We start from the raw sequence: 26,996 nt of genomic DNA on the forward strand, positions 1-26,996 counted from the left end.
TTCATTCCCTATCCTTCCTCCCAGAGGTAACAGCTATTAATAAGTTTATGCATAGCCTTCAGTACTTTTTTCTTTGCGTACACAAGCATATATTATTTGTTTACATATATGTGTAGTTCATTTTATTTTGCACAAAATCTCTTACACATACTGTTCTGCAACTTTTTTTTCACTTAAAAATGTATCTTAGCCATCTTTTCATGTCTCTATATATGGACCATTCCTTTTTAATGGCTGCATAATATTCCATGTTGTAAATGGTACCATAATTTATTTAATCAGTCCCATATTAATGGACAATTAGGTTGTTTCCAATGTTTTCTATTACAAACAGTGCTTCAGTGAACATCCTTGTACATATATCTTTGTGTACTTTTTAGGATAAATTCCTAGAAGTGGAATTGCTGGATCAAAGGGTATGCACATTTTAAATTTTGATAGATATTGCCAAATTGCCCTCCATGAAGGCTATACCAGTTTACACTCTCACCGTTAGTGTATGAGTGCCCATTCCCCCACACCTGCACCAACGCTGGATACTTTTAATCTTTGCTAAAAGATAGCCAAATGTTATCTCATTGTTTTAATATGGATTTTTAAAAAATTCATAGTGAGGTTAAGCATCTTTTCATATTGGCCATTTGTATTTCTTCTGTGAATTGCCTGTTTGTATTCTTTACCCATTTTTCTGTTGAGTCGTTTGTCTTTCTTACTGATTTATAGGAGTTCTTTATATTGAATATTAACCCTTTGACTATTATCTGTGTCTCTCATTTAAATTTTTACTTTGTTCATAGTGTCTTTTGCCAGATGAAGTTTTTATGTAATCAAAAGTTTAATCAAATTGATCCTTTATGACTCGAGTTTGATGTCTTGTTTAGGTATTTCCCACTCTAAAGTAACAAAGAATGTTCTCCTATATTCTCTTCTAGTACCTTTATGATAATTTTTTATGTCTAGATCTGTAACCTACTAGAATTCATTCTTCTGCTTGGTGTGAGGTAGGATTCTGACTTTTCCCAAAGAGATAGCCAGTGTGCCAGCACAATTTATTAACTAATCTATCCTTTTTCTGCTAATTTGAAATGCTATCTGTATCATGTACTAAATTTCTATATACACCTAGATCTGTTTCTAGACTCTGTTATGTACTGTTGGCTTATTTTATATATTCCTAAAGCCATATGAAAAGGAATTTAATCTCTAGAACCTTTAGAAAATATATTTTCTATCCCAGATATACTCCAAGAACTTAAAGCCAGTGTAACACCTGATGGGTATTCTGTGGTCTTCTCTATGTCTGAGCTCCCCATAGACCACTAATTCCTTTGAGTGTGAAACTCACCTTGGGTGCATTGCTGACCTTAGACCTGTGGCCTATTGCTGAGAGGAGACATCCAGACAGGATATGACATGGAAGCTCGGAGGGGATTAATACCCTGAGAAAAGATGACCAGATAATTTTATCCTTCATCTAAGTATGTGGTTTACCTCATGGTAGACATCTACGTTCTTGGCTGATGTTTCCACTCTTTCTTAAAACCTCAGACCTCATTCTGATGTCAGAGGGAAAGAAAATGGGAGGACCTGATTGGCCTTTTCAGTTGGATAATGGGCCTCACCAGCGTAGAATGTGTGGCTTGCTCAAAGGCGAATGTTGTGGGTTTCTCTCAAGACACTCAAGTTTTTGTTTGGGCCTTTAGGTGTTAGCCCCAATATTTTAATGCAGAATATTGAATTTTGGTTTTTATGGCTTCAAAAATTAAAGTTTGTTTCCCTTAATACCTTGTACTGTTATTGAAGAAGAGCCATGCTATAATTTGTTATTGCCACTAATACTACATATAATTTGTCTTTACATATCTTTTATTACAAAACCAGATGTTATACTTTTTTGATAAATTTTTTCAAAGGTTGACTTAGATAATTTGATTACTTACTATAAACTTCATAGAAAGTTACTTTTAATTGTAAAATAATTATTACTTGTAAATCATATTTTCCTGTTGACATCATTTTAGTTTGTCAACTAATAGAAACTATTATACCTTTTTAACTTTTGATATTTCAGAAAAATATGCCCAAATTCAACAAAATTCCCTTCTACCTCCAACCTCATGCATCTTCAGGAGCAAAAACCTTAAAAAAGTAAGTAAATGTAGTGTTGTGTGGTGCCTTAATCTAATTAATTACTGGAGAGGATTCTTTTTCCTTATGATTGCAAAGGAGGCAAGTGCTAGATTTAAGGCTGAGTTTTATAATACTGAAAGTTTATACATTAAACCCTTTACTAAGTATCAACTGTGGTAGTCTTCAGGTGTTCAAAAATAAATAAGACATGGTTTTTTTCTCTTATCATAACAGTTTAGGATACAACCTGTGTACAATAACTGCTTTTATGGATACTTAGGGAATAATGAGAGTGGGAGAAAGAAATGAGTTTTTGGCTGGAGCCTTCCAGAAGGCTTCTTGAAGGACATGAAATTTGATCTGGACATGTAAGAATGGGGACAGCTTCAAAAGATAGATATTCTAGGTCCAAGGAACAGTCTGACTGGGGATGTGGAAGTCAGAGCATGCACAGGATACTGGAAAGTAGCAAGAGGACCCAGCATGAGGACCCATGTAACTGCAGCGTAGGACGGAGGGGCAGCAGGGAGATACTAGGAGGTAATTAGAAAGGCAGAGGTTTCATTGACGCTGGATTTGGTTGCCAAGCCCATACAGCATGCAGTGACTAAACACTAGAGATTTTAAGCAAATGTGGGATGTAACTCAGGCAGAGGGTCAAGGCAGGGAAACCCAAGAGAAGAATTTTAGTAGTTTAGGGATAGGATGCTGAACTGTGAACAGTATGTATATCCTAGCAAGTAAAATCAACAAGAAATTTTAAAACCTTTTTATTACAGAGATTTCTAAATTTATAGAGAGTAGGCTAATGAGCTCCCATTGGCCCATCAGACAGCTTCTGTAATTATCAGCACCTTGCTAAACATTTTGCTTCACCTATACCTCTACCTACTCTCTCACCCACCTCCCTCCACACAAATACACACTGGGTTATTTTAAAGTGAGTCCTAGACATCACTTCAACTAAATTTAATGACTGAAGTTCAAGATGGCTTTCAGAGTTTTAAGCTTCTTGGTTTAACTATTATTGACTTTTGTCAGAGATACAGAAGTAGGTTTGAGGGAGTTAATGAGTCTAGTTTGGGACATGTAGAGTTTGAAGTGCCTATAGACATTCAGCTGTAGATACCCAGCCAGCTATTGGGTTTGTGGTCTAGAGCAGAAGGTTGAGACTCAAGGTCTAGAATGGGGCATCATCTGCCCACAGGTGCTAGTTGAAAGGCATGGCAGTGGAGAGGAGAGCCCAGGGAAAATTGAGCACCAAGAGCATCCGTCCCTCGTAAGCACTGGGGGCTGCCTTCCTGTCCAGGAGTATTTAGTTTGCCCTTGCTCTGGGAAAGTATTCAAGGGACTAAAACCCAAGGCTGCTATTCTATGTGTATATGTAAATTTTAAGAACATGAATTAATCTCATTTAGTTGCATATAATCTGTTTTAGGAGTACACTGTAGAAAATCTTGCAGAGGTGGGGATGCTGTGGCCTTCTGATTTCAAGATTGTTCTTTTTTAAGCACCAGAGGAGTTAAGAAAAGCTTCATCTTTCTCTCCTGCACCCCTTTTAATAAGAGGATTTGTTCTGTAAAATTTGGATTCAGTCAAAAGGCTGCACTTACAGATCTAGAAGGCCACATTTGGCGTTAAGGCTGCAGGTTCCCCACTCCTGGAAGGCCTTGACATTTATTGGTTTGTTTCTGTGGTATGTTTTATCTTTATAAAATGTTAACACCAAAGAAAAGTAATATGGTAGAGATATCTAGTGATTTCCCTGATGTCACAATATGCTACTGCTTTTTACAGGGATAGACTCTCTGCTAGTGACATGCTTCAAGTCCGGAAAGTTATGGAACATGTTTATGAGAAAATTATCAACTTGGATAATGAATCTCAAACAACTAGCTCTTCTAATAATGAAAAATCAGGAGAACAGGAAAAAGAAGAGGATATTGCTGTATTGGCAGAGGAGAAAATTGAACTTTTGTGCCAGGACCAGGTAAGTAGACTTGAGGACCACATCCCCATTTTTTCCAGTGCTGGTGCTCAGAAAGTGACATAATATGGTGTGATTATAGTTCCCAAATCTATTGCCTTTGAGGGGGCTTCTGCTTTCAGAGAGGCTGTAAGGAGTCCTGGGTCTTTCTCCCACCTAGTGGTGAGGCCCCTTCCGAGTGGCTCTTAAGTCCACCCTAACGCTCCTGTTTACCCCTAGGAAGGTTTTCAGGAAAAGGACACATAGATTTAAATACACACATAGACAAGTGTGGATGTGCTGGTAGCTTTTTTTATTTCCTGACAAGAAAATGACACATAAAGTCTTTCTGATTTGCAGAGCAGCGTATGCCATGTTAGTTTAAGATTCGGAGTGGAGGTAGGTGCAGAAATGGCAGAGCTATTTTTGTGCTCAAGGCATGCCTTCAGAGGAATGGTTGAAAGAGGGCTTGGTTTTTCTGGCATAGTCACAAAGGATGCACATCTCGCTGTGCCCAGTTTCGGGCCTACATGCATGGAAGCTGAGACAGCCAGAGCAGGCCACCAGGCAGGGGAGAGCAGTGAACAGGCTGGATCATCTGATGAAAGTCCCTGAGTTAACACGGTAAAGTTTTAGATATTAGGGACTGAAATGTTTTCTTTTTCGCTATTCAGGTTTTGGATCCAAATATGGACCTTCGAACAGTGAAGCACTTCATATGGAAGAGTGGTGGTGACCTCACCCTCCACTACCGTCAGAAGTCCACGTGAAGGGTGGGCTAATGCTCCTGGGTATTCATTTACTACCTTCCTCTATGGCCCCAAGAGTAGTCCTAGGAAGCCCACTGAGCCCCAACGGGAGCAAGACTCCTAACGGCTGACTTGGTATGGACCGAGATTATCTTTCAATTGAAGTGACTAATTGAGATGTAATATAGAAACCAGTCTCCACGTGTAGATTAAGCTGTCCCCAGAGGAGCAGAGTGCAAGAGCAGAAGAGCCCCAAGCAGACACTGTCTTGCGAGATGTACAGAGAACTGACAACAGGCCAGTGCAGACTTTGCTTCCTCCTTTTGTTTCAAAGGACCTTATCTTTGTTAGCACTTGTTAGTGACACATTGGTCAGGACACATCTGTCACTGTGTTTCGACTTCAAACCCAGTCTGTAGCTTTTCTAAGAGAGTACATTCCATTCATGCAGTAGCTATGAAGGCTTTTTCCAAGTTTGTCATAAAAAAAATTGTTTTCACCATTTAAGATAGTTATTTTTAATGGGAATTTGCTGTTGCACAATTTGAGAACCAGCCCGTTTCATAATAAATGATTAATGTTGGGCTTGTTTTTAATATTGCATCTCAGATGTGTTCTTGTAGGAAGATGTGTTGAAATTCCAGGTGCTGGAATCACAGCACTTGGACTGCTGGGCCAGAGTTTGCGCAGCCTGTGCCCAGCGATGCTGCACTCCCCCACAATGCCCTGGCTGTGCAGCAGCCCCAGGGAGGTGCAGCTGTTTCACCCCTTCCTCCACTGTGTCCAGTCTTATTTATAGGCAAAGCCAGCTGAGACCACATGGTCTTGCTCTAGTGAGCAGCATGATATCATCAAAACTTAAGACCATGATGAAATTTTAATTTCATTCAAATGTTACTTAAAACTTACGGTGTCAGAGTAAAGGGATATCATAGTGAGTTAATTTGATAGTCACAACCGAGAAGTATACATATTTGTTTTTCCAAAGTTTTATATGCAGATTTTTGTTGTACCTGTATCCTGATCTTCTTTTCACTGTTCTTTCTAACAATCTAAAGCTTTCATAGAATCATTTGGATCTTGTACAGAGTATAACTTATTGGGGATAAACACTTCAACTTTTGGCAGAAAATACTTTGGATTTCCCCAAGGTCATTTGTATTCAGACTAGATCAATGGTCCACCCCATAAAACTACATAAGGCAAGCCTCCTGTACGAAGCCAGAAGCACAAGTGCCTTCAGAGGGCAGTTTATTCCAGTCCAGTTGCCTCCCCAGCTTGTGTGTGGCTTGTCCTCACAATAGCAGAGACTGGGGAGGGAGGTGGGGGAAGGTTTTTTCTTTTCTATATCTTCACAGGTTCAGCTGGGGGCAGCTGATGGGCCCAGGTCCATACCTTACTTATGAGATATTCTGATCCGCACAACTGCAGAGACAGGGTTCCCTCACTGCTGGCCAGCTTCCTTTGGAAAGTGGACAGGCCATTGTCTCCTGCACTTTGAAAAAGTGAGCAAAGACGTGGCCACATTTCCAATGAGCTGAAATGGTCATTATCCCTTCCTCAGAGAGCAACCAGCTTCTTTTTTTTAAAAGTCCTTTCTATCTGTTGGATACAACAGTGCACTTTTGGTGTACATTTTTTAGCAATAGTTGTGAATTAATGGCAAAAAAAAAAAAAAAAAATTACCAGCCCTCAGTTGTGTTTGCACGAGGGGCCTTTGAGCTGAAGAAATGGGTTTTGCTGGGTTATTTTGCCCTGTGTGCTGAGCCTTGGGTGGTTGCGCTCCCTTCCTGTCATAGATCTGACCCCCAGCATGTACGTTTCCCCCCCCTCCAGTCAAACCAGTAATATGATTTCCAGAAAATTTGACAGTCTGCAATGCCAAAAGAGTAAAAATCTGTATTTCACAGTTGTATAGAATAAAGGCTTTAGTTAAAATATTTCAAAGTGTAGTACACATTTATTTTTTTTCACTTGTCATTTTCCTTTATAGATTTACAGAGAAAGGTAAGAAATCCTCTGGTTTCACGTTCACCCTGGAAAGTAGGATTGTTAGCCATTTTATCCCCCAATTTATGGGGGAGGGGAAAGTAAAAATGAGGGAGGGAAGAGCCAGAACCTTCAGGTGAGGGCACCTTTGGGTCAGACCGCCAGGCTACAGAGTTAAGGGAAGCTGGCCCCAGAATAGTCCTGTGGCGATCCTGTTCTACTTCCTGCATTCCTGCAGACTGACACTGAGCTCCCAGACAATCCAGGACACAGTGGCTCACTGTCTGCACACTATTGGCTGCTCTGGTAGGCTTGACAAGGGTTTGCTTTAAATGTAGTCACACAGTGCCTAAGACTTAGTGTTTGTTGGTTTGGGGCCCTCTCTCCATACAGTTGGTCTGTGCCCACTCACCCCGGAACAGACAGCCCTTGTCCTGCAGACCTACCAGAGCTTGTGAGTTCCCTATACATACGCCAACATTACAAATCATGCTATAAAAGTAGGACTTTAAACTGGGAAGAAGCTAGAAGACAAGGCCAGAGGCAGCTTTCACAGTAATTAGCAAGGAGTGTGAGACGGTGAGGATGCAGTCAAAGCAGTAGGGACTGCAGTTGATAAGGGGCCGTCCCTAGATGGAGCACTCCTCTGCAGGAACTGAGCAGAGTCCCTAGCCTTAGCCTCCAAAGGCACCTGGGGGTGGGCAGAACAGCTTCCTCCCATTCTATAGGAAAGAACAGAAGGGCCCTTACCCACTCTTGTCTATGCCCCTAATTCCTCCTTGGGTTGGGGGCTGTATGTGAAGAGACCTAGTTGGCTTTGAGAGTCTGCTTAGGATGGTGAACTTTAATTTGCAACCTTAATTCACTATTGGGGCTATCTGGATGCCTTGTATACTTAGAAGACATAGTAGTTTAAGTTTGGGAGCTAACAGGTGTCGCCACTGGGGATACTAGCTCTGTGGCATGTAGGCCCTGGGGAAGAAGAAACATCGTGGTCTCTGGCACAAGTGGGTCTCTGCTAAAGGGCCTAGAACTTCCAACCCCCCTCCCTCCAGGAGAGGTGGGCAAGTACATTGCCTCTCTTCTCCAACCATGACTGGCATGTTGGCTAACCTGAGCCAACTGTGGCAGTGTAGCATAGGGATGAGGGCACTTGACAGAGTCAGTGACTGGTGTTTGGGGGCCTCTGCCAGTACAGCCAGGGCTGGCTGAGCTATGCAGGAATGATCAAAGCAATCAGGCCAACACTCAACACCAACGCTTTTCCTTCCTCACCCCCTCTACATGCTAGATTATGACCTGACTCTGCTGCCTCCTGGGCAGCCCCAGTGACCAGAGCAGGAACAAGCACTGGACCTGAGGGTGCATGACCGTAAGATATCCTCCCCCAAGGCCCATGGCCTCCTCTTGACTACACACTAAGGCTTCATGACCCACCTACGCAGCGAATCCTTCCCCTATCTCCTATAAAACATATTCAGTCCGGGGTGCTAGTCCCAGCCCTCTATCACCCCTGAAGGACTTGTTTGAAACCCCCAAAACCAAGACCATCAGTCAGGATAAATGCTGGGAGGTCATCTGGAAACCAGAAGTAGGGCCTGAGCAGACACAAGCCCCCTGCCAGCAGAAGTCCCTGCACGTCACCTAGAGCTGCTGCCTAGGAAGCTGAACATACAGAGCTGGGATCACACAGGAGCTGGGCTGCCTGCCCACATCTGGGCCTCATGAAATGTCATTAAGAGCCCTGTCACAGCCCAGGGTATTATTCTGAGGTAGAGACTTGGGCCTGTCTGGCCCGCCCCTCAGCCTCCACCCCGAAATCTGAGCTCTCTGTGCTTGCCGGCTCCTCCTCAGCCTGGGCTTCAAGCAGCTCAGCAGATAGCCCATCTTCTGGTGAGGCTGCAGAGGTGAGACTGTCCGGAAGGGTCAGCTGAGGCAGGTGGTCCAGCTGGGCTTGGGCACCTGGGCTGTCCAGGAAGGAGACCTCAAACTCTGACCCAGACCATGTGGTCTCACCTGGAACACAGAAGGTGAGGCTGAGGAGGCCTGCAGCAGAACACAGGGCCGTGTTCTGTCAGTAACCCCACTGACCCCCCACTGCCACCTCAGGCCTTGATGGGGGATGGGGGATGGAGTGTATAGATGCCTTGATGTGGCTGTATTCAACCAGATGGTTAACCTCTAACCCAGCTCAGGAGTTCATGGCAGGCTTCCCAGCAACCTGGGGTCCTTGCCAGAGGACTTCAGGAGATGCTAGCCACTCACCGCCCCGCTCATGAGAACTGTTGCTAGAGCAGACATCCTCTGGCGCTGAGGCTGAGACAGCTGTGGAAGTCAGCACTGTGGAAGAGGGCGGGCTGGGCCACACACTGGCATTGCTGCTGTCCAAGAGTGAAATACCTGACACGTCCAGGAAGCCTAGGGGAGGGGCACAGTTTTTTGCCAGCATAAAACCCTGACCACTGGAAAGCCAATCCCCTGGGCTCACCGTGCCCTGTTCCTGGGGCATCTGGCCCAGCCTGTGAGACTGTCTCCCTCAGCCCTGGTTATACCTCTCACCCAACCCCAGAGGTGCCCACTGCCTGCTTCTGAGGAAAGAAAGGGGTCTGGGGTTGGTATCAAGGGAGTAGTGCAGTAGCAGTAGACCTAGACTCTGCTGTTTCCAGTTTGCTTGGTGACCTGAAGTAGGCCACCTCTCTTCTCTGGATTGGACTCCCCATCCCTGTACTGAACTAGATGATCTGCAGCTATCTTGCTGTATATGAGATATGAGGGGTCAGCGGGCCCCAGGGAAAGTTTTGGCACTGCTGCCAAAGTCCAGCCCTGAGCCCAGGGCCCACTCCTCTCCAGGGCCTGCCCAATACCTGGGTCCATGACTCGCTGCACTGGAGGTGGAGGGTGAAGAGGAGTCTCCAAGGAACGTGGAAGTCCCCCAAGGTCTGGAGCACCATGGCTGAGATCCCCAGGCCCAGGAAGTGGGCCCTTCATGGAGGAGCCAGGGGCCTGCAATAGGGCCTAGGGGAGCCAGAGAAGAGGAGGAAATGGAGGGCGCAATCAGGACAGGGCCTTGAGGTGAAGGATTTCACAGTCCAACCTAACCACCAGCCAGGCCTCCCCTACAGCGTGGACACAGAAGGAGCAGTCTCCTTACTGTGCTGAGAAGCCCCAGCTGCTCACCCGGCCCCAACACATTCCCTTTGCTGCCTGGGCCCCCTTCAGTGATGCACAGAAGAGAGGGCCTTCCTTGAATTCAGGCATACCTGGAGAGCATCCTCAGATGCCCCCGCACAAACCCCAGGCTCCAACCCAGTGCCCAAAGGTGCTCTCAGGACCAGCTCATCAGCCATGAAGGCAAGGCCAGTGCTTCCCTGCAGACTCAGCCAGACAACCATCTCAACTGGGACTCTGGAGGCCCAGCGCCTGGCCCGGCTTCACCACAGACTCACTGAGGCACAGAACAAGCCCATCTCAGCCTCAGTTTCCCACTTGTGAAATGAAGATGTGACAACTAGTGTCTCGTCTCCACCCTCACCTCTAGACCCAAGGGGTAGGAGAGCCAAAAGTGAATTTCACTGTCCCAAGCAGGGCCATCTGCTCCCACTGGGTCGCAGAAGCAGATGGGCCTCCCAGAGCACAAGGGCCCCACAGACACCCTGGTGAAGGTTGCTGATGGCTCCCCAGGGGCAGCCTCCAGAGTCTTCTCCCTTCCCAGCTGGCAGGCCCCTCTGCCCACAGGAAACTCCCCTCCTTCCCTGGTTGGCAGATGCTCCCCATATACCTCCACATATTCATTCTGCCTGGAACCTATCTCCAGGGCAGAAGAGTCCAGTGGGATGGGTCCAGGCGGCAGGGCACCAGGTGGTGGGGCATCAGATGGTGGTGCAGTAGGCGGCTTCTTGTGGTAGCTGGGGGGCCGAGTTGGGATCCGGTGTAGATACCCGTAGCCGATGCCACACCCCAGACTGCCAAAGGCCAGAAACATTCAATCCAGGGGCTTACCCCACAGCCCTCCCCACCTTCACCACCCCCACCCACTACTAGTAAGAGGGCTGGAAAGGGCACTTCTGGACCAGTAGTCAGCCTCAGGATCTCTATGGGACTGTGGGGTACACGCCCACTGGTCAGACCTCACCCACCTAGCCCTGCAGCCCTCCAACTCCAGGAAGTACCTGCCGTCTCCACCCCAGGCTGCATTGGGAGTTAGAGTCACCTCCCGGCAGGAGTCAGTCTCAGTATTATAAATCATCAGCTTCAAGGGCCTCCCTTCATGGGACTCGATGAGCGTAAAAAAGTCTTCAGACTATAAGAAACACACAGCACCTGAGGCCTGCTCCCAGGACCAGACTGGAAACCTCAACAAAATGAGACACTTCTCATGGACAGCACCCATCTCTCCACACGTCATCCAGGGGGCCTGGGGAGGGGCGAGCCATGGGTTCCTCACCTCCTGGAGGAGCTGGTCTGCACCAATCACATAGTCTGTGTAGGGCTGCAGGCCTGCAAGGGCAGCAGGTGAAGATGGTTCCACATTCTGGGGAAAGAATCACAAACTATCAGCCTCACTGCTGGCGAGGTGGGAGGTTGGGGGTGGGGGTGGAGAAGGGGCAGGGGAGGCCACCTCTCCAGGTAGTGAGTAGGACACTTGTCCTCTATCCCCAAGCAAGGCTTCAAGCCCAGACTCCCTCCTCCAGTCTACAGCTTGCCCAGCAGAGGGCAGCACCATGCCATGGCTCAGCAATGAGCACTGGACTCTGACCCTGGGCTCCATCCCTGGCTCTACCAACTGCTAGCTATGTGACTGAACAAATTACTGAACTTCTCTCAGCCTCAGTTTCCCCACAATTAAGAGTAGGATACATACTTACCTACTCACAGGGTAGCTGATAAGATTAAAGAAATATATGCAAAGAAAGAAAACCACACCCTGGCCACAGTAAATGCCTAACTGCATTGCTGCTACTGCTGTAGGCATGTGGCTGAAGCGCCCTAGGGGTGGGAGGTGAGGGAAGTGAGCAAAACTGGATACAAGCAAGGATTGCTTTCTCTCCTGGAAAGCTCTACCACTCCCAATCTCCCAGCCTCCCTGGGAAATGCAAAGGAGTCTGCATCATCAGTCCCATCTCACTCATGGGCAAACTGAGGCAGGCTGCAAAGATTGAGAAATTTGGCTAGGCTCCCCCAAGAAGTCAGTGAGCAACAGAAGAGGCTAGAAACCAAATTTCCAACTTCTAGCTCAGGCTCCTTACATTAAGCCACAGGACTGAACATTTGAGAACCTGGACACCATCGATATGTGCAGGTGTCAGGCGTGCATGTGTGTCTGTGAACAGACTCTAACATCTAGGACAGCTTAGTCACTGAGGCTCATTAAGATATTGATCGATCATATAACAATATATCAGAAAAACCACTATATAGAGAGTCACGTAGCTTAACGACAGGGATACGTTCTGAGAAATGTGTCATTAGGTGATTTCATCATTGTGTGAATATCCTAGAGTGTCCTCACACAAACCCAGATGGCACAGCGTAGTGCACACCTGGGCTATGTGTATGGCCCATTGCTCCTAGGCCGCCAACCTGTGCATCATGTGACTATAGGCAATTCCAACACAATGGTAAGTATCTATCTAAACGTGGAAAAGACACAGTAAAAATACAGTATTATAATCTCATGGGACATAGACAGATGTGCCAGTTTGTGTGTCTGTGTGTGTGTGTGTGTGTGTGTGTGTGTGTGTGTGTGCACGCGCGCGCGCGCGCGCAGAGAGATAGGGAGAGAGACTAGCAGCAGCAGCAGCATTCCGGCAGATGGCATTCCCACCTTTCAAATTAAGCAACCCAGGTACAGAGGGTAAGAGTGCCCTGACTCACATGGCTAACAAGAAGCAGGGTACCCTGTTCAGGTAGTAACGAGCTGCTTTCTCTGGGATGGACCCGACTCTGCCCTCGGAGAATCCTCTAGTAAACCCGCTGGCTGTTGGCCTCTCTAGCCATCTGGCTCTGGTCCCACCTGCCTCCTGCATGTCCCCACCTGCCCCAGATTTGCCGGCCCCGCCCTCTCCCTCACACTGGGCGGCGCCACACTCACCAGCACGTGCCACACGTACTCGTGGGCCCTGCTGAAGCTGCAGAAGCGCACACTGGCGCCCAGCAGGCCCCGGCCGCCCCACATGTTGCTGGGCACCACCTCCACCTCGCGCACCCTCATGGTCTTCATACTGAACACCTCTAGCTTCACGGGCTTCTCCACATTGGCCTTCAGCAGCGCCATCAGTGTGTCATTATCCTCATTCTGCAGAGGCAACAGGGCTGACTCCAAGGGTCTCCCATACAGGGGCTGGGACCCTCGTACAAGTCTGCGCCTGAGATGGGGCAATGGCCTTGGTGGCCAGCAGCCTGGTGTGGGGATAGGCTGGGTGGTAGCTAGGCCCAGGTTCACAGACCAGGCTTGGGCCTACAGCCACTGCAACCCCACCTCCCACCACACCCAACCCTTCCACCCCCAGCCTGCCAGTAAACATGACAAAGCAAGCAAAAAAGCTCCCTCAGTCCACAGCACTCTGGTGCTGCCCCTCTGTGCTTCCCTTGGCCAGAGCCCTCACACATGCCCCAAGAGGCAGGCCCGTTAGGCCTTGTGGCCACCTCCAAGAGTCCATCTGTCCCTAGTCTATCCCAGAGAGCTCAGGAGCTGAGCTCTAAGTGGTCCCAATAAGGCTCTGAGTATAGCCCAGGAGGAAGGGGAGACAGGGCTGGGCCTCCCCCTCCCCCTAGAAGGGAGGCAGGAGCAAGCTGGGTCCTCTGGGGGACAGAGGGACAGACAGACACAAACACAGACACACACACACAAACACAAGCAAAGCAGAGACAAGGTAGGGGCCTCACCAGCCTCGCATGCCCAATGGTGAGGATGAAGTCAAAGTAGGCCTCCAGGCCCGCCTTCTGGGCTGGCGAGTTCTCCTGCACCTGTCCCGCAGCAGAGGCCACAGTCACTGCACCAACCCGATGGCTGTCCGAGAAGCCCCCACCCCCACCCCCGCTCTCAATTTCAGAAACCATCACCACTCCCAGTGTCCCTGTGGGGACAAATGCCTGGCATGAACCGTTCTGGGAATTGTCAAGGTTCACTCCATCCATCCTTTCTCCCTACCTTCCTGAACACAAACACTCTTCTCAAGAAAATGGTTCTTTCCTGATCATGATGCACAGATGCTTCACGGCCCAGGGCAGCTCGGGGACTACCAGGAGGCAGCAGGGAGACAAGCCGACACAGGCCTGCAGGAATGCTGCCCCAGAGCGCCCGGCTGGGGCTGGCCGGCAAGCCAAGAGGGTTTACCAGAAAGGTTTAGACTGGACAAAAAGGGAGGGCCCCGACTGCAGTGGAGGCGGGCAGGCCCCAGGAAGGATGCAACCAAGGCTGTGCCCAGAAGGGAGTGGGAAGGGCAGCCTGTGGCCAGATCCCAGGGGACCCCTGACCCTGGATGGCAGACCCAGGCTCAGTCGAGCAGGTGATGCAAGCCACTGAGCCATGCTGGCACATGAGAGCAGACCCCAGGGGCAGGACTGGGCCCGAGCTGGGGAGCCTGGTGGGGAAGCAGTACCAATCCCTGCAGCCTGGCTGTGGCCTGAGGAGCCTCCCCAGTGGATCAGCTATAGCACCAGCCTCAGTCTCGCCTCCATGTCCATGTGGAACACCATCTCCAGGAGGCATTCCCAGCCCCAGGATGCTCCCTGCCCCTCCCTGAACTCCCCAGCTCACTGCTGTCTTCAAAAGCACAACAACCAGGCCTTGCAGGCTGTGGCAGAAATTCATCTCAAAGGCCCCATTTTACAGAGCCTTGCTCAAATAATGTGGCCTTTGTCCCAAGGTCCTGGACCCTGAAGGTGGGCCCACACCCTCAGGCCTTTGGCTATGGGCACTGGATGACCCATGCATCAGGCCAGGCCCCAACCAAGAGAGCACAGGGCTCATGTGGTCTCAGGTTCTTGTGCCCCGTCGGGGGAAGGCCCTGTGGCTCCTGCTACCCACCACCAGCCCTTCCATCCTTAGATTCCCCAAGCTGAAGGAGAGCGCACAGAGAACCAGCTGAGAACAACCTGCTGAACCTTTGGATCAGGGCCAGTTTGTCCCTGGAATTAGGATTCCCTTCTGGCAGTGTCACCAATTAAGCCCCTGCTTGCCACCTCTGGAAGCTGCATGGCTTCCAATGGGAATGAGCCCAGCAACCAATCCCAGCCCTAGGTGGCCCGGCCCAGAGGGTGAGTTGCTCCCAGTTGCAAGGAAGGAAGCTCTGGGCCCTGCCCTCTGTCTCTTCAGCGGTCTTTTGAAAACCACAGGACAAGCCTGGACAACATAGTGAGACCTCGTCTCCATAAAAAAAATAAAAGCAAAAAAAATTAACCAGGCATGGTGGCACCTGCCTATAGTCCCAGCTACTCAGGAGGCTGAGGCAGGAGGATCGCTTGAGCACAGGAGTTTGAGGTTGCTGTGAGCTGTGGTGGTGCTGCTACACTCTAGCTCAGGTAACAGAGCAAGACGCTCCCTGTCTCTGATCCCTCAGGTAAAGCCACTGCTCCCACTGCCTGCCCGTTCCCCTCCTCTGCATTGTGTGTCAGCTACCCTCCACCATTAATGAGGTCCACAGGCCCCCTTCCCAGGCCTGGCCCTCCCCTAACCCACCCAGTCTGCCCACCCTCTCCTGTGGCCTTGTCCTCAGCCCAGCTACACTCCCATTCCCTCAGTAGGGCCTCATCCTTACTCACCATGGCTCCATAGCTGAGATAATCTAAGCTGCTGCTACTACACCCCACTTCTACAAAACTACTGCCCTCCACCCAGCTCCCTTCATACCCCACAGCCCCACGAAGTGTGCTGCCTTTCATAAAACTTCCCTCCCATTTTCCCCATCAGGGAACCTAATGGAATTCACAATGATGTTGGCTTACATTTACTAAAGGTTGGTTGACTGGGTGCCAGGGGAAGGCACCACCTCCCCTGCTTTGTCCATCATTTAACCTTTTCTAACCCCAAATTATGGATGAAAACAAGTACTAAGTAATTCAATAATCTGACCCCAGGAAATCTAACCCAGAGCCCTCCCCCAACCACTGCTCTGTAACAGCAGTTTCCTGGTGAACCCTCTAAGCTTGCTGAGGGCAGAGTCTTCTCCAACATGTGGGGCACACAATGGGAAGGCCAATATTTATAGAATGCGGCACACACAATTGTTCATTTTTTTTTTTTTAATGTAAGTAGGTCATTTCACTCCTACAGTTAAAACCTTCCAATGGCTCCACATCTCAGGATAAAATCCTCAATCTTCATGACAACATGCAAGGTTCCATGCAGTATGGTCTCATTCTCTGCTGATCTCCTCCTCATACCCACCACATCCACCAAGCACACCAGCCTCACCTCCTGGCATTTCCTCAAACACAAGTACAACCCACCTCAGGGCCTCTGCACTTGCTGGTCCTTCTATCTGGAATAGTATTTCCCTAAATATCTGTACTGTCCACTCCTCCTTTGGAAGCATCTGTTCAAATGTTACCTGAGCAGAGACCATTCTTGACCACTCTATCCAAAATAGCACCCACCCATTTTTTTCCTTAGAGACAGGTCTGGCTCTGTTGCCTGGGCTGGAGTACAGCGGCGCAATCGTGGCTCACTGTAGCCTCGAATTCCTGGGCTCAAGCAATACTCCTGCCTCAACCTCCCCCACTCATCACTCTTATCCCCTTAACCTGCTTTATTTTTCTTGCTAGCAGTTATTACCACCTACCACATATTTCTTTATGGTCTCCCTGCTCTCCCTATCAGCATCCAAATGTAAGCTCCATGAGAACAGGGATGTCTGTTCTGTTCACTGTTTTACCTCTGGTGCCTAGAACTCTGCCTGCCAGAATACTCAAAAATACCTGTTTTTGTGAATGACGACCTCTGATCCCTTGACCTATCTCCAATCTGTCCCTCTCCATCAGGCCCCTCCTGTCTTCACTCCCACTATCACCTCACCACCCCGTCTTGCCAATATCCCGTATTCTTCTGCCTTCTATCAAACCTGTTGGAAGACACCCCTGGCTGGATACATTCCACTGTCCACATTTTCTTACCGGTGCCTCACCATGAGAAAGCCCATTACCAAGCGTAAACCCTGTCAACTCTGGGTCCTCAAAGCCAGCTTGGCTTTTGTGTTAGAAAACTCCTTCTTTAGCCCTCCCATGTGATAGCTGGTAACAGACTCTTCCTTCAACACAAAGACCATCAACAGGCACCAAACCAACAAACTTGTCTATCTACACCCATTTCTGGGTCCACCTGCTTTTCACTAGGGAAGGGGGGCGTGTGCTTCTCCCCCGCTGCACTCAGGAGTCAGAGACCCTCCGGCCCCTCTCACCTTCACTACAGCGCCCCGCACTTCCCGCGCTGGCACAAATCTCCACCCCCAATCTCCATCTGGCTGCGGGACCCTCTTGTCACCTTCACAGCCCGTCCAGACTCTAGGAACCCGACTCCGTCTCCGCTTCCCAGAAGCCTGCTCGTCCAGACCTCCCGGTAGTGGCATCTAAAGGCCATCTTCCGCCCCCTCCTCAACGGCCCTCTCCGCAGTATTTCACCCTGGGGACCCTCCCCCAGCTGCAAACGTTCTCCTCGTGGCTTCTGCTGCACTCTCCTGGCCCTCGCGTTCCCCAGTTTCCTCCTGAAGCCCTTCCGAGCCCATGACGGGCGGCGTGCTTGCCGACTGGCTCCCCGGCAGCTGGCGTCCGCTTGGCTACCCCGCCCCCGGGAATGTAAGACCAGAGGCGGGGACCGCCCGGTCTTCGGCGTTGCCGGCTCTCTCCCCAGGCCGGGCACGGAGTGCGGCACACAGCAAGCGAGCATGAATGTGTGCTAAGTGCATGCCGGCTAGAGCTGGTGCATTCTCCACCCGGTAAGAGTCCTATTCCGGGCGGCCCGACCAGGAAACGTTCCCGCTTCCCGCACAGCTAGCACTTGGGACGGGCGCAGGGCCCGACCGCGGCCGCAGACGGGCCGGGGCCAGGAGTCCCGCGAGGCCGCCTCTCCTAGGCCGTTCCCACCGGGTAGAGGGCACCGCCCGCCACCCGGGTGATAACCCTCATGCCGGGGGCCCGTCGCAGTCGCCAACCGGCCGGCGACCAGACCTCCGGGCGCATCGCTGCAGGCACCCCGCCAAGGTCACCGGCGCCGTGGGGGCGACTCACTTGGAACAGGTGGTACCCCTCGGTACCGCCCACGGTCTCTTCGGCGCTGTTGCCCAGGCCCATGACAGCGGCTCCGCTCGGCGTCCGCGGCCGGTACAGCTGAGCGGACAAGGCAGGTCGACTGGGGTTCCTGTACGAACTCGCTTTCTCGGCGCTCGATTGCCTGCGCCTTGTCACGTGCGGAGCGTGCTACTCTCGTTCCACACGCTGTCGCTCTAGCAACCGGCCGGCAGCGCCGTTTCCAAGGACGCTCGCACCTCGCCCTTTCGGCCACGAGAGGCGTGCCTGGAATCCTGACTCTGGAATCCTGACTCCGGAATCCGGCTTCGCTCAGCCCAGCAGACTCGGACTCGGAGCCGCTAGCAGCCCGAGATGGGCAGCAATGACGCCTGCCTTATGGTGCGTGGACGGGAGCTGCCGGCCGCTCCTCCCGGAACACTCCGCCCCTGGCCCAGTGACCCCGCACCCTGCTGCTGGCTGCCGTCTCTCTGGCCGCCCTTCGCTATCCCCAGCAGTCTCAGGCGTTCCTGCCCTTTCTTGCCTCACTCTCCCTGGCAAGTTCATCGCCTTCTGTACCCTCTATGCACCCTGAGTCCCAAATTAGCATCCCCCACCCAGTCCTGTCCCCTGAGCATCCCCAAACCAACTCAGCCATCTCCATCATCTTGTCATCATCCCTTCCCCTTCTACCCACCCCCAGCCCCGCCTGCTCCTCTTCCTCATCCCCCACCTCAGTAGATGGCACCACCATTTGATCTCCCAGACCCCATTCGTACCTCTTCCCCATACCCATCTTGCGATCCTATCTATCAAGAAATGTCAGCTTCCAAATGTCTTATGGGTTCATCCACTTCTTTTTATCTCCTAGCCCAGGACCACCACCATCTCTTCCCTGGGCACCTGCAACAGCCTCCCTCCCATCCGGTTTCCCTGCTTCAGCATTCTTCACCAGCACCACTGCACGCACACACAGCAGCCAGAGTGCTTTTTGCAAAAACATATGCCCGAACACATCCCTTTCCTTGAAACCATTCCAACTGCTTCCTGATACCCTTAGGATGATGTCTGGGCTCTTTCAAATGGCCCACAAGGCTGTTTACAATCCAGTCGCATCTATTTCCAACCCAACGCCAACAAACTTTAGGGGAAGTGAGATTTAGCTTTAAAATCTCAGCACCTATGACTGCATGACCTTTGTCAAGCCGTAGTGTCCATGGTCTTCAGCTTCCTTAACTGTGACAGATATAGAGAGGATCATGCACAAGACAATGGATGTAAATCCCTTGATAACAGTTCTCAATAGGTGGTTAGCGCATCGTAACTTTTAACTACAGCTATTGGTATAATTTTTCTTATTATTGGTCTTCACTCTTTCCCCTTTATTCCATTCATAACACAAAGCCTGAGTTGAATTCCCTATCACATTTGGAACAAGATTCTGTTGATAATCCCTAAACAAACACCTTCAAACTCCTTTCTAGGAAACTGCATTGAGTGGCTTCCACGGCTCCTAAAAGACAGGATGGGGCCTGAATGTTCCCTCTTTCTCTTCCCTTTGCGTAACTGAGGAGGAGAAGGGGGTAGGGAAGGGAGCAGGTGTCATCCTATCTGGGACAGAACAGAGACAGAGAAGGGACAGGGGCTATTGCAACTGTGTCTTCTTCTATGTAGGCTAGGATCATTTACTATAGCCAGGAAAAGTACTTCCACCACGTGCAGCAGGCTGTGGCTGTGGGCTTGGAGAAATTCAGCAATGACCCTGTGTTGCAGTTCTTTAAAGCCTATGGAGTCCTCAGGGAAGGTAAGTACTTGGCAGCAATGGTCTTCTGACCCCAGGAGTTATGTTCCCATTTAAAGTCTTATACTCAGTGGCTGGATTCCTACATCAATCCACATAAGCCTATGTAATCCCTATCTTGTTGACTTTTGAGACCTTAGAGTACTCACAATTCCTGCTCTGCTGCTTCAGTTTCCCTATCTGTAAAATGAGTGATTGGAGAAATGGCTGCATGAGTTTTGAACTAATTCCAGACTCGGAAGCTGAGAGCTGATAGTACAGGAAAAGGAAAAGGAAGTGGTAGGTGTGTGTACAGACAGGTATGGTACACGTACAGGGAGAGGAGTGGGGCCTGTGCAGGTACAGACTTGCCAACATGCAGAAGGCAGTCCTGGGCTGAGGGCTGGCTGAGCTGCCCATGGCCAATGTCAGGGGACATGGAGGGACAAATGGAATCAGTTGCTCTTGAACACTAGCTGGGAATGCCCTGCCTAAGTTCCTTCTTCAGAACTGACCCAGCCAATAATTCTAGCCTCACAAGTATCCCACAAGTACTCATAGGTACATTTCTCAGCTATAAGACCTCCAGCCCCTGGCAACCTGGGCCATGGTAGCAGCAACCCTTTCAGGGAGCTCCAGTCTTCGGGGAACTCAGGTCATTGGGTACCTTTCAAGCCAGTTAGTTTTCTGATTCTGGGTAAAGCCAAGTGGTGCCAAGCCATGGGTCAGCTATGATAGGGACTGCATGTGTCTGCTACATAATATCCTGGCTTCTGGAGCTGGAGCCTGAGAGTATAAACACATGGACTCTATTTGCAGAGCGCATCCAGGATGCCATCAGCGACCTGGAGAGCATCCAGAATCACCAAGACGTGTCCTTGTGCTCCACCATAGCCCTCATTTATGCTCACAAATGCTGTGAAACCATCGGTGAGTGCAGCCATGCTCAGCTAGACCTGGCCCCACAGGGGAAAGAAGGCCCCACTCCAGAGACTCAAGGGCTGCCAGAGGAGATGTGTGCACTGGTGACTGTGCAGATGCTGTTGGCCAGCAAGGAGTGGCTGCTGCTCCCCTCCCCTAGAGGCCTCAGAGAAAGCCCCATGACTGTGCCCAGTCAAGTGGGAGCAGGCAGAGAGATTGACAGTGAGAGGGGTCCTCCCTCCAGATGCCAAGAGTTGGGGAGACATTCTTCCTTTTTTTGCCAAGACCTTGTCAGAAAAATCAAGCCAATATAAATAATTCTACTCCTAATCTCCACCTCTCCAGAGTCAGGAAGAGGTTCCAAGAAAGACTATAAACTGCTATTTCCCCACCCAGCATGAGTTATGGGCCTGAAGCAGAGAATTCAATTGTGGTCTGTTTGCTTAGCACACTGCTGGGCACAGAGAAGAAAAGATAAATCTCAGACAAAAAACCTGATTCCAGGCCTGGGCAGCCCCATGGCATCTCAGGGATAGGTACTGCTGGTCTTCAGGCCCTGCGGCATACAGTTGGCTAGATGTGTTGAGAGAGACCCACAGTGTCTAGAAGTGGTTCCCTGCGTCCTCGATGCCCCTGCAGAACCAGGGGCATCCTAACTCATCCTCTTCTTCTACTCTTGGACTTATAGACCGAGAAGCAATTCAGGAGCTAGAGTGCAGCCTAAAGGAATCACGCAAGACAGCCAGTGATACTGCCCTATACTATGCCAGCCTCTGCCTCTGGCTTGTAGGCCGCCATGACAAGGCCAGAGAGTACGTTGACCGCATATTGAAGGTCTCCTGTGGCTCCAGAGAAGTACCCACCGCAAGCATCACGAGGGTAACACTGAAGAAAGTAGTGTTCCAACACATCAGAGTGGGGTAGCCCATTACTCTGACAAAGGGCCTGAAACTGGGGAAGGGCCTCACCCAGGCACCAGCAAGACTGGGTCTCACACGTGCCCCACCCACGTTGTCTCAGCGCTTCACAGAGGTTACACGTTGGCATTTGTCCAGTGTCTAATCCCTAGATAGGTTTTCTGTGGCCTGTATTATTTTTTTAAAGCCTTTAATTGTTGACATTTAGAAATCAGAAGATTTTTACCTAAGAAGCCCAGATTTCCTAATTCTTTTGAAAATCCAGCTGAACTGCCACACTGGGCCACTCTCTCTGTGTAGTGATCTGCTTGATATGAGTGGTGGCTCAGCTCATAGGCCTGGGCTAGCAGGGCTGATGTCAATTTTCAAGGGTATAAAAATTGGTTCTTGGGGGAGGGGATGAAAAAAATCTTACTCTTTATGTATAAAACATAGATATACATACAGTACACAATACACAGATATGGCATATCTGGGATATTAAAATTTCTTAGAGGGGGAGGAATTGGTTAGAAGAAAATATCAAAAAAGTCTCCTTCAGAGAGCAATAATAGAAAAAGAGAAACGCTGGTCCAGGCCACCAAGGGAAGCTTCAGGACAGGATCTTCCAAGTGCCCCTTCAGTCCTACTCCCAGGCCTAGCCCTCCCCACCTGCCAGGACAGGCTGAATGGAAGGGCTCCTGCTCACCCACTCAGAGGGCATTCCCAAACTTCACAGGCAGGACCAGGCCCCATGTTGGCCTACGGAGGGGAGAGGTCAAGAATGGCCCTGCCCGGGCCCTGTGCTCGCTCCTGACCCCAGAGTAAAGTAAACAGGCAGGAACAATAGTGGAGAGCCTCCTAAGGGGCCTCCTAGGCTGAGCTGTGAAGACTAGTAGTAGGTCAGCAGGTGAAGGGATTGGGTTGGGAGGGGAGGGCTGCTGGGTAGGGCACTCCAGGCAAAGGAACAGTGGGAAACCTGGCCACGAGAGAGCAGGGATGCCCTGGGATTTGCACGTGGTTGTGCCAAGCAGAGCCTCAGGGTGCAGGGTGGCAAAGGGTAGATCACGAGCAGGCTAAGTTGAGGCTATGCAGGACCAAGGACTTCATCTTTCATCTTCTTCTCTTCCCAGGCCCTTGTACTCCGAGGCTGGATAGACCTCACCTCAGACAAGCCCCACATTGTGAAGAAAGCCATCAAGTACCTAGAACAAGGCATTCAGGACACCAAAGATGTGCTGGGGCTGATGGGAAAGGTGAGCAGTGGGGAGGGGAAAGATGGGAGCATCCCTGGCTGGGCCACTGGAGCCAGAGACCCAGCAGATGATCTCAGGCCAGACCCTCAGTCTCCAGGTGCCTCATCTGGTAGCTGAAGAGCAGAGGCCCAGAGGGGGCCAGCAACCAGCCAGGTCACACAGCAGCCCGGGGCCCACTCTACTTCTCACGCTCCTTCCTGCTTGCCCTGAGTTTCTGTCTCATTCTGCATGGGGAGCGCTTCTCAGGGTTGCCTTCTCAGTGTCTTCCCTGCCTTGGCTCTCTCAGGCTTTCTCTCTCTGCCTCTTTCTTGGTTTTACTCATTGCTCCTTCCCTCCCTCCCTCCCTTCCTTCCTTCCTTCTTTCCTTCCTCCCATTTCACCTCTTCTCACCTGTTAAATTTGCTTAGTTGGCCATAAAAGAAGGAAGGCATATTTTGTATGTTTTGTGTTTTCTGATCTTAAGTTTCTTTTTCTTTTGTGACCCTCATTGAAGCCATCTTTGAGAGAAAAATCATTTTCTCATTCTCTTCTGTTTGTGTATGTTTTTCTTATAAATATGAATACCTACTCATTAAAAAACAGATTTCTAAAAAAGTCAAAAGATGAATTAAAATGACATCCTTAGTCCTACCACTCTACAACAACTCATGTTAACATTCGAGGGCAGTGTCTTCCAGCCTTTTTGCCATGCTTGGGTTCAGTAGGTGCTTTCAGTTTGTTTTCTGGGCAGCAGCAGCAGCAATGGACATTATTGTGAGGAGACTTATCAGGGAGCCCTTTTGGGGCCAACACCTGTGGGGAGAGAAGTTGGGCTGTGAACAGTCACAGCAAAGGCCTCAGACAACTCATGGGGAACGCTGGGGCCGGATTGCCCTTCAGTGGGTGCCCCTCAATGACGAGACACTGGATGTGGGCTGCTCCAGGGAGGGGTGTGACCTGGTGTGAGGCAGCTCCCTTCAACCATGGGAGATCTCAGGAGGGAGATGCCACTGAGAGTCATCAGCTGCCAACTCCTGGTCCTGAAGGAGGCTCACACATAGCAGTCACTAAAAGGTGGGAGATAGCGTTGCTGTGTAATACAGTTTTAATCCTAGGGCATATTGTCATTTTAGTTTCTTTTTCTTTGTGCAATATATTGTCATAAGCAAATGTCAGTTTGGGCATCTACATAAAGCCAATCACTCTTGTATGGGCATAATGTAATTTACCAACCCAATCCCTATTATTTAGATATTGGGATTGTTTCCAGTTGTATACTTTAAAAGAGTGATGCATTGAACACATTTATATATAAATCTTCATTATTTAGAATAATCCTCTTGTTTTTAATGAGAAGTCTTTTAATAGAGGGTTACTGTAGGTCTGACATAAGCCATCCTTTCAGAGTTCAATTTCAAGTCTTTTGGAAGCATTGTGCTTTGGCCCTCAGGGCACCTGTGTCATGGCTCTCCCAGGAGAACCTGGTGGCTGGCACTCGCCTGCAGAAGCCATGACTCCAGCCTAATAGGCCTTGACAGGAAAAAAAAAACAACAACTCCACAGTCTTGCTGTAGCAGGAGTTGCCCACAAACCCTAACTGACGCAGAGTTGCTAAACTGGGTTTCAGTGAGCAGTTTCAGTGATGAAATTCAGGAAAGTGAATGGGAAATGAATGAGCAATTTGTGGTATTGGAAAATGCCCAGTGACCCCAGCTCATCCCCTTGGGGTGACCCTCACATGACCTTGCTATATCCCAGACCTACTGAGTTTCCCAAGCTCAGGGCTCAGCTATCTCCCTGGAGCCCCTGCCCTGCCTGCCTAAGAGCCCAAGACTGTCATCAACCTTGATTTGTCACTCTGAGTGATGACTCCTTCCTCCAGGATCTGTGAGGGGCTGCTTCTCTTGGCCTGAGGACTCCCTGGCCCAGCAGAGAGGACTCACAGTGCCCATATGTCAGGTCTAATCCTGTCTTGTAGAGACACCAACACCCCCACCTCCCTTCATGGGCACTGATGGAGGCTCTTCTCTCTGGCTCCCGACAGGCAACGTACTTCATGATGCAGCAGAACTACTCAGAGGCCCTGGAGGTGGTTAACCAGGTCACTGTGGCCTCAGGGAGCTTCCTGCCAGCCTTGGTCCTGAAGATGCGGCTGTTCCTGGCTCTGCAGGACTGGGAGCAGACGGTAGAAACAGGACACAGGTGAGCCACGGTACAAATGTCCTGCTTCCTCCCTTTCCAAGCCAAGGGTGCCATACCAAAACTACCATCTTACAAGATGGGAAGGTGGGGAAAAAGACGTAAAGGTAAATATCGCCAATAGAGGAGTTAGGAATAGTGTTATGCTCATATTGGGAGGAGGAGGAAAGGGAGGACTTATGTAAGCAAACTAAGTACCCGTTGTAAATCAAGGCTAGGAGCTGTGGCCTACAATGGATAAATCAGGAAATAGAGGGGTATCCTTGTTAGTACAGTGGCGAATAAAATAAATACATTAATTAATTAATTAAAGAAAGAAATAGAGGGGTAGGCATATTGCATAGAAGAGATATGGAGGGAACCATCCAAAGAACCCACAGCAATGGAACTGACCAGGTGGAAAGCAGTTGCCTCTGAGGAGCGGCAAGAGAGTGAAGGGAGAGTGGGACTAGGGACTATTGCATCATTCAACTTTTTAAAACTTTAGGTATATACTTTAATAAAAACTTCAGTGGAAGCCACGTGCAGTGGCCACGGCTGTAGTCTTAGCTACTTGGGAGGCTGAGGTGGGAGGATTGCTTTGCTTGAGCCCAGGAATTCAAGTCTAGCCTGGACAACATGGTGAGAGCCTGTGTCTAAAAAAAAAACCTTCAGGGGAAAAAGGTCACTGGTGACTTTGAGAGAAGAGATTTAGTACATAAGCTAGGGAGCAGAGAGTTCAGGAGTTATAGGGACATGTGAAAAACAGACACCAACTGTAATCCTGAAGCATTTCGAGTAGGAATAGAGATGGCTTGAGGAGGGAGGGATGTTTGACGGGAGGTTCTTTGAGGACAAAATTTCCTAGATCCTAGATCCCTGAAGCTTATCTCCTTAAACACTAACTATTGTTATCACAGTAGTTCTAAAATGTATCATCTTAATTTTCTTCCTAAAAAGAGTTAATGGCCCATGGGCCATCACTATGAATTGCAGAAATAATTATGTGGTAATATACAGGTCAGTTCTGAGAAAAAAAAATTACAAACAAACCTCTTCCTTCCCTGTGGAGAGATGCTTATTCCTCTGATGGTAACTGGAATTTGAATCTTATAGAGAGGTGCTGGGAGCTAATCAAAAGCGACTCCACCCTGCCTAGCCCATAAGTGCCACACCATATATGCAGTGCCTGTGTGGGCCCTCAGCTTCCCTGTCTTGCAGTGCAGACCTGGCCAGTGTCTTGGCAAGAGCTTGCTTTGGAGGCTTGGCCTTGGGCCAACCACTTACCTGGCAGCACCTGGCTGAAGGCCACACCTGGGTGTGTGCTTGGCCCCTCCCTGCCCTGGCCCTGCCATGCCCACATGCAGGGAGGCAGTCTTTGATGCCAGCAAATTGAGTCCAATACCTTGGTGCCTTCCATCATAGAAGCCTTCCCATGGAGTGGGGTTCATAGAATTCCCTCATTGTTTTTTCAAACTCTGCTCTAAGGCTGGGTGCGGTGGCTCATGCCTGTAATCCTAGCACTCTGGGAGGCCAAGGTGGGAGGATTGCTTGAGCTCAGGAGTTCGACACCAGCTTGAGTAAGAGTGAGACCCTGTCTCTACTAAAAATAGAAAAATCAGCTGGGTGTCGTGGTGCTCACCCATAGTCTCAGCTACTCAGGAGGCTGAGGCAGTAAGATCACTTGAGCCCAGGAGTTTGAGGTTGCTGTGAGCTAGGCTGACACCATGGCATTCTGCTACTCTGGACAACAGAGTGAGATTCTGTCTCAAAAAAAAAAACAACTCTGCTCTGTGTCATCGTGTTTCTCCTTTCATCCCTGATATTGTTTGTTTTTCTTTCTTTTTTTTTAAACAGTATTAAAATAGTTTGTCTCTCTTATTAGTTTGTTTAAAGAACCAGATTTAGTTTTATAGATCCTATTTTATCTTT

General features: G+C 49.5%; 3 protein-coding genes across 4 annotated transcripts in view; 2 read left to right on the forward strand and 1 right to left on the reverse strand.

The window, feature by feature from the left end:
- Positions 1–6,792, forward strand: part of WDR48 (WD repeat domain 48) — a 46,759-nt gene extending 39,967 nt beyond the window's left edge. Inside the window, exons 17-19 of the mRNA XM_012665001.1 lie at positions 2,072–2,148; positions 3,928–4,120; positions 4,771–6,792. Of these exons, the coding sequence (XP_012520455.1) occupies positions 2,072–2,148; positions 3,928–4,120; positions 4,771–4,866 (366 nt within the window). The 3' untranslated portion in view covers positions 4,867–6,792. The remainder of the gene's footprint in view (positions 1–2,071; positions 2,149–3,927; positions 4,121–4,770) is intronic.
- On the reverse strand, positions 6,759–18,156 carry GORASP1 (golgi reassembly stacking protein 1, 65kDa). The gene is made up of 9 exons (XM_012665097.1): positions 18,058–18,156; positions 13,720–13,800; positions 12,926–13,129; positions 11,279–11,365; positions 11,004–11,134; positions 10,613–10,796; positions 9,699–9,849; positions 9,100–9,252; positions 6,759–8,850 (listed from the first exon to the last, which is right to left on the reverse strand). Exons 1-9 carry the CDS (start codon positions 18,118–18,120, stop codon positions 8,597–8,599), a joined length of 1,308 nt encoding a protein of 435 aa, XP_012520551.1. The 5' UTR covers positions 18,121–18,156; the 3' UTR covers positions 6,759–8,596.
- Positions 18,157–18,429: 273 nt separating this feature from the next.
- TTC21A (tetratricopeptide repeat domain 21A) overlaps positions 18,430–26,996 on the forward strand; it is a 33,658-nt gene continuing 25,091 nt past the window's right edge. Inside the window, exons 1-6 of one of the 2 annotated variants that reach the window (XM_012642157.1) lie at positions 18,430–18,456; positions 19,729–19,858; positions 20,654–20,764; positions 21,444–21,610; positions 22,785–22,907; positions 24,931–25,088. In XM_012642157.1, coding sequence (XP_012497611.1) covers positions 18,430–18,456; positions 19,729–19,858; positions 20,654–20,764; positions 21,444–21,610; positions 22,785–22,907; positions 24,931–25,088 — 716 coding nt within the window. The remainder of the gene's footprint in view (positions 18,457–19,728; positions 19,859–20,653; positions 20,765–21,443; positions 21,611–22,784; positions 22,908–24,930; positions 25,089–26,996) is intronic. The other variant, XM_012642232.1, reaches the window with a different exon arrangement.

This window comes from Propithecus coquereli, unplaced genomic scaffold (assembly GCF_000956105.1).
Source record: "Propithecus coquereli isolate 6110/MARCELLA unplaced genomic scaffold, Pcoq_1.0 Scaffold1, whole genome shotgun sequence".
In the NCBI taxonomy this organism is placed as follows: domain Eukaryota; kingdom Metazoa; phylum Chordata; class Mammalia; order Primates; family Indriidae; genus Propithecus; species Propithecus coquereli.

Bases quoted from the DNA above. Each gene is read 5' to 3' on its own strand.
- GORASP1 (XM_012665097.1), bottom strand. From the start codon at position 18,120: ATGGGCCTGGGCAACAGCGCCGAAGAGACCGTGGGCGGTACCGAGGGG. The intron at 13,130-13,719 runs GTGAGGCCCCTA...TTGCCTCTGCAG, and splicing joins CCATTGGGCATGCGAGGCTG to AATGAGGATAATGACACACT. The intron at 11,366-12,925 runs GTGAGTGTGGCG...TTCTTTCCCCAG, and splicing joins AGTACGTGTGGCACGTGCTG to AATGTGGAACCATCTTCACC.